The 18386-nt window shown below is 41.0% G+C and overlaps 1 protein-coding gene across 14 annotated transcripts in view; it reads right to left on the bottom strand.

Moving 5' to 3' along the window:
• Window positions 1-1855: 1855 nt before the first annotated feature.
• The window catches only part of LOC115762479 (transient receptor potential cation channel trpm), a 60563-nt gene continuing 44032 nt past the window's right edge, over window positions 1856-18386 (bottom strand). For 5 of the 14 annotated variants that reach the window (XM_030704707.1, XM_030704706.1, XM_030704708.1 and 2 more), the window contains 20 exons: window positions 17197-17389; window positions 16945-17134; window positions 16505-16716; window positions 15717-15869; window positions 14154-14216; window positions 13185-13241; window positions 11886-12038; window positions 11343-11500; window positions 10887-11077; window positions 10682-10827; window positions 7195-7294; window positions 7000-7121; window positions 6653-6776; window positions 6101-6333; window positions 5342-5629; window positions 4884-5268; window positions 4477-4674; window positions 3561-3698; window positions 3137-3294; window positions 1856-3073 (listed from right to left, as the gene is read on the bottom strand). In XM_030704707.1, coding sequence (XP_030560567.1) covers window positions 1985-3073; window positions 3137-3294; window positions 3561-3698; window positions 4477-4674; window positions 4884-5268; window positions 5342-5629; window positions 6101-6333; window positions 6653-6776; window positions 7000-7121; window positions 7195-7294; window positions 10682-10827; window positions 10887-11077; window positions 11343-11500; window positions 11886-12038; window positions 13185-13241; window positions 14154-14216; window positions 15717-15869; window positions 16505-16716; window positions 16945-17134; window positions 17197-17389 — 4351 coding nt within the window. In that variant the 3' untranslated portion in view covers window positions 1856-1984. Of the gene's footprint in view, window positions 3074-3136; window positions 3295-3560; window positions 3699-4476; window positions 4675-4883; window positions 5269-5341; window positions 5630-6100; window positions 6334-6616; window positions 6777-6999; window positions 7122-7194; window positions 7295-10681; window positions 10828-10886; window positions 11078-11342; window positions 11501-11574; window positions 11779-11885; window positions 12039-13184; window positions 13242-14153; window positions 14217-15716; window positions 15870-16504; window positions 16717-16944; window positions 17135-17196; window positions 17390-18386 lie in introns of those variants that run through there. The other 9 variants (XM_030704711.1, XM_030704712.1, XM_030704713.1 and 6 more) reach the window with 5 other exon arrangements.

Below are 18386 nucleotides of genomic sequence, written 5' to 3'. Positions count from 1 at the left end.
CAAAATCGGACAATTATTAGCCGAATTATCGCAAAAAAACGAAAAATCTTCAAAATTATAACGGCATATTTTCGCTTTTTTTAAATGGCCGTATCTTGGCTAAATAAAGTCCGATCTTGAGAAGATTGGTCACGTTCGACTCGTGATCAAGGCCAGTTTAAACTAGGAACTTCATATATGCAAAAAAAACTGTATCTTTTGGTCATTTTGGGTGATCTCTTGGAATGCGGATTTTTGGGTGGCAATCGATGGTCGGGATCAGTACGAGTAGAAAGAGGCATATCATTCCGAAAACGGGCTGTATTTAGCCGAGTTTTTTGCATTTTAATATTTAATAATCAATGTCGCTGCAGCGTGTTTATTGTGAATGGGTGTTTTTATGGGCGGCCCAAAAGTATGCAGCAGATCAGCTACTCTTATAGGCTCAAAATTTTTATCTGGTCAGCACGAAAGTATGCAATGCTTTGCGTTACTTGTATGTCCACAACCACACGAATTTTTTGGAAAAAATTTAAATGGTCATATCTCGGCCAAATAAAGCCCGATTGCGGTCAAAAAGGGAGGGTTAAGTCGTGGAGAAGCATAGAACCATAGCATAACAGTCATTTATTTAAAAAAAATAAACGTGATATCTCTGCTAAATAAAGCCCGATTGCGGGCATACTGGGAATTGGGTCCTTTAGGTTCACCAGGACTATATCAATGGTATGGTATAACCAAGGATAATGGGACAACTAGTTACCATCGATGGTGATGTAGCTTTTGCTGGGCACCGGCTGAAAGAAAAAGCATCAGTATTTGTTTTACCATTTCGATCAAAGAGTGAGATGTATGGATGCATAATTCAATTTATTTTCTTAAAATCAATAAGTACATTGTTTTCATTTTTTTAACACTAATAAAATGCATTAAGGTTACCAACTAATAATGAACAACGCATTTAACACGAAGGAAAAGGTTAACATGTTTTGGTTGGGTTGGTTTTGTTTTTGAAAAAATATCTTTCTATGCAGTATGTATATACAAATTGTTTTTCACTAGACTATTTAGCTAAACATACACACAGTTGCGCGCACACACACACATATAAATAAGTAAAATGGACTAACTAACTAAATATTAGCACACATACAGATACAAGCAGTTAATATATACTAATTAGTTGCATAATCAACACGTTTACATACATAACAGTACAGATACTTATATAGGCAAAGCGTAAGTACAATAAGTTTTGCTCTAAGTTTAATAACTATATAGATTTTTGAGTTTTAGTTTTAGTGTTTGCTTTTTTGATAAGTTTGTAGTTTGTTGTAGGATATGTGAAATTGCAAGTTACATTTCATATGTTTCTGGAACTATAACTAGACATTGTAAACATATTGTTTTACTTGATAACAGTTAGATAGAGTATACGACATTTATGTATGCTGAAGAGTGGTAAAAACAGATGTGAAATGCATGCATTTTGATTTGTTTGTTTTTTTTGTTAATATTTCTCTTTGCTGTTCCTTGTTTTTTTTTTTTGTATATTAAATAACAACAATAAAAACGGACAACTTGTAAATAAATACATTTTATAAAAATACAGACGAATCTGTGTGCTATGTATTGTCAAAAATTTAAATTGCGTTGCATTCCACCAGGGCGATCGTAAATACATATATATATATATTTGATATGCGCTCTATCTTTCGACATGAATCGGATATATAAATATATATATATTCGTATGGAATAAACCGCAATATTATAATTGTTTTTTTCGTTGACTACCAACGCTTTTGAGCACAAGGTGGATTCACATACTCGTACAACTAACAGATACAGTTACGCTTACAGATACATATACATATACAGATGCAGATACAGATACATTTATCAATGTCCTACGCTAGGCAACATTAACGAGTACACATACATACACATACATACACACACATATAACATGTATATATATATATCTATATATTTACATAGGTGGTTAACACATTGTCTCGTTATACGGCGGATCCTTTTCCGATTCGGTGCTGCTCTTGATGTTCGAGGACAGCTTGGCAATCTCGTCCTGCACCAGGTGTGTGCTTATCTGTGGAATGGACAGCCCCACATTGCTGCTCTTGGCGGAGGAGGAAGTCGTGGAGGTCGTGGGTTCGCCGTCTCGCGACTCCTCTGTGCTGGAACTGCTCTCCTTGAGAACATTCATGCCCAGCTTGCTGGGGTAGGGCGGCTTCAGCGTTGAAATCAGTTTGGCGCCAACCTGCGCGGGCAACGCAACGCCGGCAACTGCAGCTGTCGAGATTCCGGCACCAGCCGCTGCCTCCGCTGCGCCCGGTTCGGTGCTCATCTGCGGCGCTAGCGGCTTGCCCTGGTCCATGCTAAACTGTTTCTTCAGCTGCATGGTACGCGTTGGCACTGCTGGCGCTGCCTGCGTCATTACTGGCGCCACGCTCAAATCCAGGGAACTGGAGCTATCGTCGCGCAAGCGTCTGCCATCGGCAGCGCCAACGGACGCGGTGCGCTTTGGCTGGTAACGCGCCGTCGCAGCGCCACCAGCAGGGCCAACGCTCATGCTAATGCCCGTTGCCGATTGCGAATCGCCGGCATCCAGGGATGGCTCCGCCGTCAACGAGGGCGTGTCCACGTTGTAGGAGCCAGTTAGCGAGGTGTTCGTCTCATTTGAGCTCTGCTTGATGAATCGATACGGATGCGCCGAGTAGTCCGTGTCCGTGCTGGAGTTCTTCTGCAAGCTTTCGCTGGACTTCTTAAACAGACGCCCGCTGCTGTCGTACGGCGCATTCAGAAAATCGCTGGTGGCACGCGTTGGCACCAGCGGCGACTGGTAGGCCTGCTGCTCCATGGACGAGTTGCGCTGCCAGGGCCGCTCGTGCTTCAGCTGAAAGCCGCTGTTCGCCGCATGATGACTGCTGCCTGCGCCGCTGGTATCGCTGCTATCGCCGGCTGTGGCTCCGCCAATTGGTCCACCCTCGGCGGCGGGCTTAGAGGGCGACAGCTCAATGGCCGTCTCCCGGCGCAGCGGATAGCGATGGCTGTAGTCCACAGAGACACCAATCTGTAGAGGTTGGCAGAGTTAATAATGAGCATGGTCTGAGCGGGAACTGAGCGTAGGACTTACCTCATAGGCCTGCACGCTCGCATCGATGGAGCCGCGTGCCTCGAAGAGACCCTCCAGTATCCTATAATCGTTCTCTTCGCATTCCTTTAGATGCTTCTTCTCCTGCAGCGCAGCGGCCTCGGCGCGCGACATTTCCGTCTTGGGCCGATCCAAGGAGGCTGTGAATATTCGAATTATAAGAATTATTTGGCGGCAGACAGAGGAATAAAGAATGAAGGCAGGCGCAGGCGTTTTGGTTTGGTTTGGTTTGATTTGGCGGCAAGCACAAGGCAAATGATAATTACGCATACGCCCGGTTAGCTATACACAGATTACAATTTGGAGTTTCAGATTCAGATTCCGCTTTTAATTCGATGGTACGGCCAATCAGATACGGTTGGATAGGTGGTGGTTGGGGATGGGGATGGGAGCAACGCCAACTTACCTTTGTTGCTCTGCAGCGAGACGGTCGGCGAGGCAATCAAATGGCAGACGTTCTCCAGTTCGTCCGTTATGGATGTATATTCACTGTGCAGTTTCAGCAATATATTTCTGGAGGGTTTCGCATGCAAAACTGATTTACCTAGAGTTCGAGGTTAGGTTGAGAATGCGTCAGAGATCAAATTAGAGAGAGAGAGAGAAAGAGAAAGAAAGAGTGTGTGGCGAGAGTAAACGAGAGGCGAGTACAGTGAAAGCTCTACTAACGAACAGTTTCCATGCGGAGGCTGCAATTTGTAGTCCCTTCCCAATAGAAAGGGACATATTATATATGCAATGAGTTTTTTATATATATTTGTTTTATACCCTGCAAAGGGTATTATAATTTTGTCGTGATATGTGTAACGCATAGAAAGAGACATCTCCGATCAGGATCAGGATCAACAGCCGAATCGTTATTGCCATGTCTGTCCGTCCGTCTGTCTGTTTCTCGGCAAGGATATTAAAAGCAAAATAACTTTTTTGTTTGTCATAAAATATTGCATCCCAATTTACGAATTGTATGCGAAGTTATGCCCAAGTCCATATTAAAATCGGACTACTATTGATACGTACTATATAATATTTATAAAATATATATGAAGATAAACTGTCAGTCCGCGCTAGAGAGCTTTCACTGTATATGTACTACGACATCAACAAGAACATCAACAACAACAATATTATCATTATATGGCCTGGTTACAGCTAAATATGTGGCCAATTTGGTAGCTTGCTTTGGTCGGATTAAGTTTAAGGTGTAGTTAGGTTTGGGGTTAGGGCTTGCCATGAGTTGGGTTTTGGTTAGCAGAATTTCGGAGCGCATTTACTTGCAGCTGCTGCACTAGTCTAACGCTTATTGTCTAAGTCTACGGGAAACATACCCGTCTGTGGCACTGGGGGCACGTCCTTGTCGCTGTCCGGCTCGGACTGGGTGAGGCTCAGCTGGCGGCGTGAGAGTGACGTCAGCTGATTGAGGCTGATGTGCGAGCGATTGATGTCCGCGGCGGTTAGCGAATACGTCTCCGAGTTGCGGCGACAGAGCGAGACGGTGCGCTGGCGCAGCGCCCGATGCCTGGCAGCTGTATGCGAAGAAGGCGGGAAGAATATTGGTTTTGTTGTTATTGATACACAGGCTGGCGGAACAGAAACACAGAAACAGAACTCAAAACGGAAGAAACAGTAGTGAAAAAGTAACGTTACGTAACGTTACGTAACGTGGAAGCGTAAGCGTAAGCGTAAGCGGAAGTGGATTAGTTGCCAGGCGTTTGCTTAAGGCAATTCGCATTACCCTCAAAGTTCATGTCCGGGGCCGCATCATCGGAATTGTCGCCGCCGACAAGCGTCTGATCGTCATCCATGGTGCCCATTGGCGTTAGGGTATCCTTGCTCTCGGTGCTGGCGCCCGTATCCTGGCGCACTGTCACATACGGCGTACGCTTGACCGTCTCACAGGTGGACGGGCGCTGCGACAATGGCAAATATATATCGGAGTCGGGTTCCGATTGCATCGAGGCCTTGCGCACCACCTGCTCGTTGAGCGCCTCACGCGACTTGACCACCTCGTCGGGCTCCTCGGGCAGCGGCACCACCTCAAAGTGTGTGCCCTCATCCAAGATGTACGCATCCGGTCGCACCTCGGTCAGCGAACGATTGAAGCGACGTCGATTGTTCACCTTCGGTGGGAAAAGATAGAACCAACAACAGGTTAAAGGTGAAATAAAACACATTCATTTAACCGCAACGCACCTGCAGCGAATTTAAAGTAAGCGTGGGTCCCAGACCCAACGATGTAACGATTCCGCCTCCTCCTCCTCCGCCGCCTCCTCCGCCGCCTCCTCCGCTGCCGCTGCCCCCCTCATTGTCGGACATGGAGATGGTGCGCATGCGATGCATTTCACCCGGAATGTTCATCACGGAGCCGCGCAGCTCCTCGTTGCCAGCGGTATGTGCGGACATGAAGCGATGTATGACGCCCAGGTGCGACAGTATTTGCTCCGATGATTCCTCCATTTTGCGCAAACGGAATTCAATGTTCTGCAACATACAGAATGACAACAATGTCACAATTGCAATAAAAACTAACAGAAAACTTTAAGCCATATGCCCAAGCAGCATACAAATGGCCAACTGGTTCGCCAGCGAGGGTCGCCTTTCTATTTATTTTTAAGAATATTCGTCATTTTCTAGCAATACGAATTTACGATGAGGAAAGAACCAGACATGGTAGTTAGTCATGCTATCAAGTAATCGGAATTTGTGAGATTTGTTTGTTTAGCTAGAAATACATTTATCGAGAAAGCAATAAGAGATTTTAATTGAGCCGACAAACTATGAAAAGGCAACCCTCGTATTACTCGACATTTAAGGACATTTTCAATTTAAGCTGCAGTTGCGGCTGCCTGTCACTGCGCATAAAACCCCAAATCAATGTGCCAAAATGAGAATTGTGCATTTGCATAACAAAAAAGAAAAAAAAAGCTAGAGTGTGCGTGTGTGTGTACACACCTGCACAGTGGCTGTTTGTATGTTCTCCTTTTGATTGATGTCCTCGATTTTCTGTGACATGGTCTCGACGCGCTCCGTTGTGTTCTTGACGCGCTCATCGGTCGACTGATTCAATATGATTTCCTGTTCATGAAAGAAGCCCTCGACGCACTCCTCCTCGAAGTCGTACAGCCGCTCCAGATCGTCCTTTTCGAGAAATAGCTTGAGGCCATTGTCCCGCTGCACCTCCAATCCTATGGAAAGAGAGGCGCAAGCAAACAATTGAATTAATCGTATGCCAACAAGAATTATAAGCAGAAGAAGCAGCACAGTTGTGAACAATACGCAAATATATTGAAATCACATTTGGACACAAAAGTTGTGGACGAGCACGACGATGACAACGACAACGACGAGATGCAGCAATGCGGCAATGCGGCAGCAGGCAAAATATATATAGAGAGATATAGAGATTTTTTACATTATTCTCGTTCTAGGGGTCGACAAGGGAGCGCACGCTCTGGTTATTTCACTCACAGGGAACAAAGCTAAACTTGCTCATGCCGGGCTCACCTTTCGCTTTGCGCACGCAATACTTAAGCAGCGAATAGAAATGGCAGAAGGCGATGAAGGGCGGCGGCAGCACCGGCTTCTGCTGATACTCCATGACGACAGTGAAGCGCTGGAACATCCATACCTGCAGGCAAACAAAATTTTAATATCAATATCAATATTAAAAAAGCATGCTTCAGGTATTTGAAAGTCTAAGTCAGCTAGGGCTGCCCACAGCCACAGACTTAAAGTCTCTTACTAATCAGTTGAGTTCTTTGATCAATTAATCAGTTCAGAAAGCAACTGTGAGCAGCCTTTGTATAATGAAATATACTTAACAGTAAAGCGGCTGCAATTAATTAACTCACCTGGTGTGAAACCGAATTGACCTCATTGAATATATTATTGAAAACGGCAATGAGCAGATTGATTAACAGTATGTTGGCAATCAATAGGTACATGGACATCGTTATAGGCGTCACCCAATGCCCTGCAAATGACATTCAGTTTACAAATACAGTTTATATATATATATATGTATTTATATGTGGGGCAACAGTCACCTGTAACGCAGGCGGGCTGACGCGGATCCTCGCCGCAGGGCGGATCGATATCATCGGCAAAGACCTCGCCGTACAGCATGAAGTACGGCTGATAGGTGACCTGTTGAATTGAAACAAAAAATAATAATTAAGAACAAAATAAAGAGCAGTAAAAACGGAGCCAGCTGCTGGTCGGCAACAAAAAACAACGATGGCCAAGCGTAATTCAATTTCGGGCTTAAACCGACCGCTCGCCCCGACTGGGTCAACATTAATGCAAGTTTTACACATCGACACAGATAGTTGCTATGGGTTATATATGTAAGTGTATGTGTGCGTGTGTGTGTGTGTGTGTGTGTGTGTTGTGTGTTTACTGAGCATTTTCTTTTAGTTTAGCCAGCATGCTACTGTAGTTAGTTGAGTTCATTAAATGCCTGCCACCATTTCATTAGCATTTGCCGGGTTAATGGCTCTGCGATTTAACTGCGGGGCAGCATGGAGGAGGTCGTGTCACGGCAGTGGGGAGGGGAGGCGTTGGATGGATGGGAATTTGTGATAGATTTCAAATAATTAAGCGTAGACAGTTTGGTATTTACAAAATACACAGCTGGCAGCCGGTTAATTGAAATTGAAATTACATGGCTTCAATCTCTATTTCTCCGGCAGAGATTCGAATTTTCATTAATAGGGTTCGCGCCGGCGTAAGGCCGAGAGCCGAAACTGATTTTTGTCAAAATCTTAAACAGGATTCATCTTAAATTCCTGTTCCATCTGTATTTTATCTTAAGCTGCATTTTGTTCTTAATCCCATTCGTTCTCTTTAACTTATTTGGTTTTGTGTATTTAATGCATATCTTCCTTCTGCACCTGTATCTGTATCTTGATCTCGTTGCCATCCATTTCCATTGATGTGGATGCAAATCAAACTATTTAAAATTCCTTTGGCATAGACCTTAGCAGAGCAGCCCAGGCACATTTTCAGCCCAGGGACACGGAATAAAACGCATTTAAGCTGCGTCAGGACATTATTTGAGCCAAATACACTTTGACTGCGTTAAACATTTGCATATTGCATGCAAATTGCTGCGAAAAGTGTTTACAGTGTATCACAAAAGTATTACTACAGCAGCCTGGCTGTTGAATGAAATTTCGCGAATGACTGCAATGCAGGTTGGGAAAGGGGAGAACCTTGTTGTTTGTGACATTGTGCAAACAGCGAAAGTATTTCGCATGCAAAAATGAATATATTTATGGGCATACATATATATATATATACTTATAATATTGATAGGTATTACAAAAAGATCTTGAAATGGAATTGAAACTGAATGACAGAAATGATGAATAAATATGCGAGCATTTAGGCCAAACAACTGGAAACTGAGTACACACATTTACTTCTCAGATGCAAGTACTTGAATTTTGCTATAGAATAATTGCAAAACATGCACTATAATTAATTAATAAAACTTAATCAATAATATGTAGCATATAAGTCATATAAATTAAATGAGCATATGATAGAAAAGTATAGACAAAGGATAAAGACAACGAAGTCGGCGAGCAGGAAACGATGTAAGACTCTGTACGAGAAGCCAAAGAACCAACCCGTTGGCACTAAGACACAGTAGAGAAAGAGTGTGTTAGAGAGAGACAGAGAGAGAGGGGGAGAGAGAGATAGAGAGAGATCAAAGAGAGTTTGGGTAATTCAATTGGGGTTCTTGGGGGTTTACTTGCAACAACATCGATATTTAATGAAATATAAGCAAGAAATTGATAAGAAACCAATTAAGACAAAAATATTCTTTTGCACAATAAACGAAAATGTTTGAGGCACAACAACAACAACTATATAGACAGCTTGCCATATATCATATCATATATACGCCATATATAATATATATATATATATATCATATTTATCACAAACACACAGCAGGGACGCCAGCTAGGATCAATGCTACACACAGGCTTTTTGTTTTTGTTTTTTCTAAATAGCAAACCAATTTTGTTGTTGTACATTTGTGAGATTTCCGCTCAAAAGACTGGGCAGTTCGGGGTTAAGTGTTGTTGTTGTTGTTGTTGTGGGCGTCACAGTGGGCGGCTCTGCGCTGGGCGGCATCCTGGTTGTGCTTGTTGTTGTTGTTGTTGTAGCCGCTGCTGCTGCCGCTGCTGCTGCTGCTGCTGCTGCTGCTTGGTTGCGATAGTGTGCAGCAAATGCGTTGGATCCGAAGCCCGAGAGACGCGTATTGTGGGAACGACTATTGTGACCGAGAGCCCCTTGAAATCCGGGCGCTACGATTGAGCCAGCGATAACCTGGCCATGTCGTGGCAAATACAAAACCAATGCGAATGCGAATGCGACGAGAAATGTTGTGAATGGTTTACAAGTGAATAGTGAATAGGTGAATAACGAAAAGTGAATAGTGAATGGTGCGTTTTTTATTTTGATTTTTTGTTCGAGTTCGAATGTCGCGCCAAAGAACAAAAGATAGAAAAATACAATACAAGACACAATGGAGAGAATAGCAGTTAGTCAATTGAGTATCGAGTATCAAATAGCGAGTATCGAGTAGCGAGTATCGAGTAGCGAGTATCGAGTATCGAGTATCGTTTTCGTAAATGAGCATGAAAACTACTTAGTAGAAAACCAAAAAAATAATATGTATAACTAAAATATATATAGAGCTCGCTGCGAATTCTACTTAAATACCAGAATTTAGCTACAATTAATTGAGTTTTAAAAAACGTTTTGCTTGCTTTTTGTTTTTTTATAAAAGTAAATGCATGTACTCCGTTTCTTTCAAAAATACACAATTCAAGCGCTGCAATGGAAATTGTCAGTGTACATAGAGCATATATCCATATATATATATATACGTTCATAAATGTTAATATTTGTTAAAGGCACACACGCACACACACACACACACACACACACACACACGCACAGACACAATTAATCAGCATGAGCACAAAATATGAGCAGCTTTTTTGTTTGAGCTACAGAATTATTATTTACACGACTGTAAAATTGCATATATGGTACATGTTTTTAATCAACGTAAAAGTACAAGTTTCTTCGGCCTGCCGAGACCCATAATACCCTTGCAGATCGGGGATATCTGTGCATTGAAAGAAACCGATCTTAACTAAGGTAGATAGACAATAAAGTTCATCTTTATTCAAAGGTGATATAGTCAGACGATCCGTTTAGTTTTGTCACGGGAATTAATTGACAGGAATTAAAAGACAAAGTAATGTCAAGTTTAGACAAGAAAAGCTACTTGTTGGAATAAAAAACAGACGAGCCTGGCTATGTAAAATGGGCTTTAGCGTTTGATTAGGAATATATATTATATTTGATCGGTTCACATAATACACTCTGCAAGCGTACTTGGTTTGTTTACCGGCATTAATTAGTCACACACACGCACACAGACACGTACATAAAAACAAATGTGTGTATATTTAGTTGTTACATAGACAACTTGCTAGCTGTGCTTACCTCTCTGATGAGCCGCCAGGTGGGCTCATTGTTGGGATAGAGTATGGCCTGGCGACTGACGCCGAAACTCATGAGAACCACAGCCAAGAGCACCACGAAATATATCATATTCTTAACCATTTTGCCCATCATGGTGACCAAAGGACCTGTGCGCAAAAGTTAAGGATATATATAGTCATATATATCAATAGAGCTGGCGACTTACCCAGGTACTTGTTGACGCCGAGAATGTTCAATATGCGCAGATACCAGTAGATGCTGTCCACGCAGTAAATGACACGCCCAATGTCCATGGTATTGGGGCGAAAGCGAAAGGACAGGCCGATAAGAAAGAGTATTATGGCAGCGCCGTCGCAAGGATTCCACATGTTCCACGCCCACACGGAGAATTTGTGACTGCAACAAGAACAACAAAAAAAAAAAAAAAGAAAAGACCGCAACAGAATCGCATTAATGAAGGGCTCCACAGAAATCGAAAGGCCGTAAATCAAGTGTGAATAAACTCAGAAGGCGAAGCACACAGCATATCGACAGGAAGAAGGAAAGTAATCAAAATGCACAGAGGCATAAAGTATGCGCCAATGTGGGACTCATTTATAATCATTAAATTAAATGCAATTAAACACACAGCCAAGTTGAATTCAATTTGTGAACTACTTACGTAATGGCCACCGGCTCAGAGGATATGATTTCGCGCACCTTCTCGAAACCCAATGTCGTTATGTAGGCTATCGAATACCATTCCTGCCAGCGGGGCATGGGACCCATTTTAACCAGCACCGTGAACGAGAACATTATCAGAAAGAACATGTACGCAATCTGCAACAAAATATAGCAAATATAATTACATTAAAAAGGGAACGAAAAGCAAATAATGCTCGACTAGATGATACCCTGCAAGCATCCAAATACTCCAATTGCTAATTCTTTGAGAAAGTCATGTTCATAAGGACAGACAGATCTAGAATAATGTACTTTCTGCCAAGGTCAAAGTTGCTTCCGACTTTTCTGTTACATATGTTTGCACAATATATTCCCTGTCCAACCATTTGCACAGGTACAGGTAATTAAATACGAAATACCTTTATACTTATCCACATAAGTTAGCATTGGGGCTGTCAATTGCGAGAGCGTGAGCGGAAATGAAGCACTAGCTGCTAATTTCCGTTAGCTAGTAATTAAAAAAAAACGTCTTAGCACTTACCGAATCGGCCCAGAATTTGGTGATGGGCGCCGTATAAAATTCGTAGAACTTCTTCTTCAGGCGCAGCGGCTGATGCTGTTTAATCTCGTTGGTGAATTCGGACAGGTGAAAGAATTCCCGAAACTGCGATGGATCCGAGTCTGTCAGCGAGACCTGTGACCCCCCGAAAAATGCCATCAAATTTATACAGAAAAAAAAAATATAGATGTATATAAACTTTAGTTTGTCGCCGAGTTCAGAGTGCAGCGAGTGGAATGCACGTGAAGTTAGTTTGAAATTGAGTTGAATTCAATTATCAACATTAGAGAATACAAAGTGCGTGACAGATAGCATATGCATGTAGTATCTAGATTTATGTACATGTGCACGCGGCGTATACGCATATATATTACGTATACGCAGAGTTTGGCGCGGTGAAACTACCTACATAGGCTATGGTATATATATATATATATAGATGTATGTTTAGTAAAACTGAGTTAACTAATTAAAATTGCGTGTGCAATGTAAATGTAACGGCGTGTGGTTTGATTTCTAATTTATATACGCGCCAATTAATTGTAAGCGACGCCAAAAGCGTATGGAACATGCACTAAAAGTTCACTTAATTAATCAACTACTTTGATGCAAATGAAATATACGTAAGCCAACTTTGATTTGATTGATCGAAGAGAAAGTTAAATGGTTAAGTAAGTAAAATTGACTACGAGTTATACGAGTTAAACGAGTACTAGGGGTATGCAACACTAACTTTGGAGGGTGCTTCTTCCGCTCCAGCAGTGAGATTAACCTGTAAAATTCGAACGAGTACTTAACGGGCAGTACTTGTTAGGCAGGTAAAACTGAAAATTGAATGCATGTGAATGTGGTTTAACTAAAAATCAAAAAGTGAATCAAAGTAAATGTTTCAGTTAATCGCATGTTGTTAGTCAAAACGCCTTGAGGACAGCACTTGCTCAGCTAAAAGGGGGCTTTGAAGTTGGGTCTACGGGACGTATGCGTAACGGCGCATGTCATACAATGTGTTCTATTAAGTATAGTATATATATATATATATGTATATATATATTTGATAACTTTTATATTTCATACTAATTTAAGTATATATTCAATTATGTGATAGACGTACATAATGGTCACACAAGTAAAAATGTATATGAAAATATGGTGGGAATAAATATATAAATATATTTTGAGCGCATTCAATTAAAAAGTTCCACAAATGAAATGAATGAATGTATAACTGAGTGTCTGTGTATGAGTGTGAATGTATTCGTGGGTAGTTGTGAATTTACTCACTTTGCCATTTTCGTGTACTTTTGTTTCGCGCACCGAATAAGTATCCGCCAATAGAGCCTGCAACGGGTTGAAGGGGAAGGGGCACACGTTTCGCATATATGTATATATATATATATTTATTTATTTTAAAAGATAACAATTGACGATTTACGATTTTTTGCTTTCTATTAAATGCAGTAAATGCTACAAATTGTACGAGCAGATGTAATGAATACTTAGCATGGAAAATTTCAAAAGATATTTGTATCAAAACGGAAATCAAACTAAAAAAAAAGATATTCAAATGCAGGCCACAAATTGTATTTGTACAGATCTGTGTGTTTGTACTAACTACGACTGTTAACGTAAAAGTAACCTCGACACGGAATACCCTTATGCGGGATGCTGTCGACTGCGGAGGGGGTGGGAGGTAATACGAATTAAATTTTAATCAATGGCAACACTCGATGTGATTAGCCTAACAACTTTATTGCTGTGCGCACAAGTTCAATAGATTTTAATTTGATTTTCTGATTAAAGGATTTTCCACTGCTTCTATACAAACGGGCATGTGTGTGCGTGTGTGCTTGTGTGTGTGTGTGTGTAAGTGAAAAACAATATTTGAACAACTGCAGAGCTTGCTCTTGAGAGCTGCGAGCACAACATATAGGCAAACAGCTTGACATATCTATAGCAGTTCGCACATATACATACATATGCATTGTTAATAGCTGTGTGTCTGTGTGCGTGTGTGTGTATAGAGTGTGGTGTATGGTGTGTGTGTGTGCTTGTGCTCTTAACGGTTATTACTTAATTGAACTTTAAATTAAGCCTTAAGCCATGGGACACTGGCCACAAAGGATTCTGCTAAGTCTGCTAATGGCTATTCGCACTTAATATTTTTAACCCGAACAAGCAAATATTTGTTACTTTTTAAAATAAATATTGCAAATGGGCGTAAGAGGAGGCGTGGCTCTGCTAAAAACTTACATCTGTCGAGTTAGCAGGACTGTGAAATGATGGCGATTGCTTCTCAACTGGTATTAGTTTGCACTTTTTAGAGAATTAACGCAGATTAAATGTGTTATAAAAAACGAGATAGAGAACAGAAAACAGAGAACGGAGAAAGAGAGGGGGAGAGAGAGAGAGGGAGGAGACTGCATAAGTTAGATGAATATGTATAGATAGACCAGAAGTCAAGTAACTGCACGATATTTTGTATACCTAAGGGACGTTACACAACTGTTATACAGTTATACATATATTTTACTGTTATACTCGTTAAAACTTGAATACTTTTATTCAATTCAACTAATATATATTTATACTGTTGTTATCTTCGAACGCTTATCTCCTGCGTTACACGACTGTAATGGGAAACTGTTATACCGTTATACATATATTTTACCGTTCAGCTCGTTTGAAAGGTAAAAGGCTAAAGGGTTAAATATATACTTTTACTAAGTTAAACTTACATATTTTTAAACTGTTATAAATTTCGGATGCTTATCTACTGCTAAAGGGTTACATGTTTACACTTTTATACTGTTTAACTGTTATACTGTTATAATTATATGAGGCGTTGAGAGCACACAGTTCTACATTTAAGGTAAGTTAGACTCTATGGCAAACCTATATCAAGTAAATTATTCCACAGTTAAGTCCTTGGGCAATCTAACCTAAACCAGCAGGAAACTTCAAACGGCTAGAACACGTTTCCTATTCGCTTAAGGCTAACGATTCCTAAGGCCTTACTAAAAATAAGCCACGAATGGTAAGATTAACTTGGACTGGGCATAGAAATCAATAAAAATCAGCTAAACACATAATGCGTTACAAATTAGATGCCATAAATTTGAGTAATGTATAAAAAAAAACATAGTTTATATAGACAGAATACAAAGAGTACATAGAATATACAAGACACATAAAGAATCAAACAGAGATAGAGAGAGAGAGAGAGAGAGAGCGAACGTAACAGACCGACAGACAGACAATTCGATAGCAAATACATGAAATAACAAATACATTGAAAAACATATATATTGATATATAGTAAGTTATATAGACATAGAGTCTTCAACAGGAAATGCTTGAAATAATGTTGGTATTTTTTGTTGTTTGTGTTTTTTATCTGTTGATTTTTACTACCTTGTCGCGATTATTACTGCCCGCGCCCATCCTATATCTCAAGGAAATGGATCTTTTGGCTTTTAAAAGGGCGTTCTAAAACAAATAGAGTAGGTAGAGGGTATTTGGTAGGGCATTTCGTTAGGTATGATAGCACGATATATAGTTAAATATATATATATATATATATATATATATGTATATAATTATAAGAGTAATTAATTTGTATCTGTTAATAAGAGTAATTAATTATTTAGTATTTAGCTTAGCTGAAACTGGAATTAATACAATTTAAGAACTGGCACGCATATAGTTAACAAACAAAAAAAATGTCAATAAAAAACACAAACTAAAATTGAAACAAATTAAGGCTTTTTAAGAAATTAAACAAAGACAAATACGTTTGGCAAGTGTGGAACTTACCTCGGCATCGGGCTGTGATCGATCGGAATCATCGTTGTCCAGATTTTGATTCTCCAAATGCTCCTCCTCGGTCTGCGGCATTTGTTGTAGCTCCTCTTTCGATTTGAAGTCCAATTGCCTTATATAGAATGGCATTACCAAGCCTAAAATCACCTGCAATTGAATAATGTGGATGCATAAAAATATAATAAAACAAGTAAGAGGTTCTAGTCAGGAGCTCCCGACTGAGGGATACCCTGAACCCTCTTCTTCCAACATCAAATGCATATATATATATGTATATGTATATTCTATTTTAGAAGTTACATATATGTCAAGTTTGGTGACTCTAGCTCTTATTATTTACCAAAATTGCCCAAAAAAAAGGATATCGATATCGATTTTTATCGATTGCTTGGAAACGGAGTAAGTAATCGAAGTTATCGGAAACAAACTCGATCTGCGCAGGCACTAGGAGCACCTACATCTAAAATTTCAGTCTCTAGCTCTTAAAGGTTCTGAGATCCTTGCGTTCGTACATACGGACGGACGGACGGACAGACAGACGGACATGGCTAGATCGACTCGGCTATTGATGCTGATCAAGAATATATATACTTTATGGGGTCGGAGATGCTTCCTTCTGCCTGTTACATACATTTGGATATTGCACAAATACAATATACCCTTATACCCATTTTCAATGGGTTCAAGGTATAAATACTCCCAACAAAAATGTAGATAAACAGTTACAAATACTAACAAAAACTCTTAAAATATAACCTTTTTTTTTGTCATCTGGTACTCACCTTAAAATTGGTATTCTTGCGCGTACGCAATCCGCCCATCCAGAGATCCGCCAGTATGACCTGGCTGCAGGGATGGGCGAGCAGGGCGCGATGATTGGCGGCGACGGCCAGCGAGAGGCAGCTCTGATTGGACCACGAGTGCAGCTCGCAGGTGAGCAAGCGTTGCGCCTTCTCCGCGTCCTGGCGATAGCTAAAGTCCAACAGCTTGTTGCCTGCCGCAGCGACAAACGTAAAGGAGGAGGAGGAACCACAATACAAGACAAAAGGGCAGACAAAAGGCAATTAGTCAAGCGCCAGAGTCAGGCTCGTTAATTAGACGAGTTGGGCGTGATTGACAAGCGCAACAACTTAATTAAATGAAAAGCTTAACCACAATTAACTATCCAATTTATGCGAGGCGTGAGGCGTGAGGGACTGGAGGGGCTTGCCACCGCACTTACCTTTGCTCTCAAACTCTTTGGCATAGGAGCGCAGCTCCTCGTAGATTTCGGTATCCAAATCATCCTCAGCCGCCTCGTGTGCCATTGCCTTGTACAGCTTGCAGGCGACCAAGGATTTGGCCAGCGCCTCCTCGCCGTGCGTCCACATGAGCAGCGCCATTTGCTGTCGCTTGGTTAACACGGCCCAGATCTGTGAAAAGGCCAACAAAATAGTCCCAAACACGGCCTCAAATTCATTCAGTGTACACGCACCAGCAGCTCATTGAACGGGAACTCGAACAGGGCCATTTCGGTGGTAAATGGCAGCAGCCCGGTGACCAGGCTCAGCGAATTGGCGCCCGCATAGCGCTGATATTGATACGAGGAGGACTTGCGGCAGGCATTTGCATAGCTGTTCATCACCTTCGCATAGATGGGCCGGAACTTGCGACGCGTATAATAGGATCTGCAGGAAATAAATAGCCCTGAATTGCGTTTGTTTCTCCAAGTAAAACTCATTTTTCAGCTGCCAAATTTGCATTTGAGCCAAATATATTTGGCCAAACAGCCAAAGAGAATATAGATAAAATAATAATAATAATATACGTAGAAAAATGTCTGTCTCTGTGCTTTTCCTTTTGTTGGTATTATTACTATTATTTCTTTTTCTTTCTGTTTGCTAAGCTCTGGGCTGGGCGCTTATCCCTTTGTTGGCCAGCTCCCTGTCAGGCGTTGGCGGCTTAAGCGATTTCAGTCCTGGCCCAAAACTCACAGATATATAGTAATTGCATTTTTGTTTTCCAATTGAATATCTGTCACTTTCTGGTGAACTGTAGCTGTAGCTGTATCTTTCTCTATTTACAGACTATTTACTTTGTTAAAGGATATTTTAGCTGTACTAAAAGGAAATGACACGCCTAATGGCATCTTTCAGTTCGTTCAATATATAATTTTGAATTTGCAAAGAGAAGACATTGAAAACAAAATCAAAAGCAAGTAAGTAAGTAAATTGCAGGCATATTGGGTTACGAACATGACCTCTTGTTGTACTTGAAAATGAAAATTACCGAGCATTTATTTGAGCTGTTTTCTTGCTTTAATATTGTTTATGGCAGCTCTTTAAGCAGCTGCTGTTTTACGGGCAAACAATTAAGGCGGGCATAAAAAATAAAATTGTTGCCGTAAATAATTGATGAAGGCGACGATTGGAAAATCAATTCAAATTGAATGCTAAGCGCAAATGAAAATGAAAAACTTAAATGCTTTTAATTACGCACAAATTTTTGGCAGCTCTTTTGGGCCAAGTTTTTGATAGATGATTGCCTGTTTGCCTGCCTGTTGCTGCTGTTGATGATGGCAGCATTCAAATGTCTAGACAATCATTTCGACTGGCAACAGCAGCCGAACTGAATGGCAAACAGATACACACGCACACACACACACACAGGCAGAGCCACGCCCCA

Source organism: Drosophila novamexicana, unplaced genomic scaffold, assembly GCF_003285875.2.
Source record: "Drosophila novamexicana strain 15010-1031.04,08,12 unplaced genomic scaffold, DnovRS2.1 tig00000564-arrow-pilon, whole genome shotgun sequence".
NCBI classification, from domain to species: Eukaryota; Metazoa; Arthropoda; class Insecta; order Diptera; family Drosophilidae; genus Drosophila; species Drosophila novamexicana.
The sequence above is the reverse complement of the archived record's forward strand: the minus strand, read 5'-3'. Positions and strand labels throughout refer to the sequence as shown.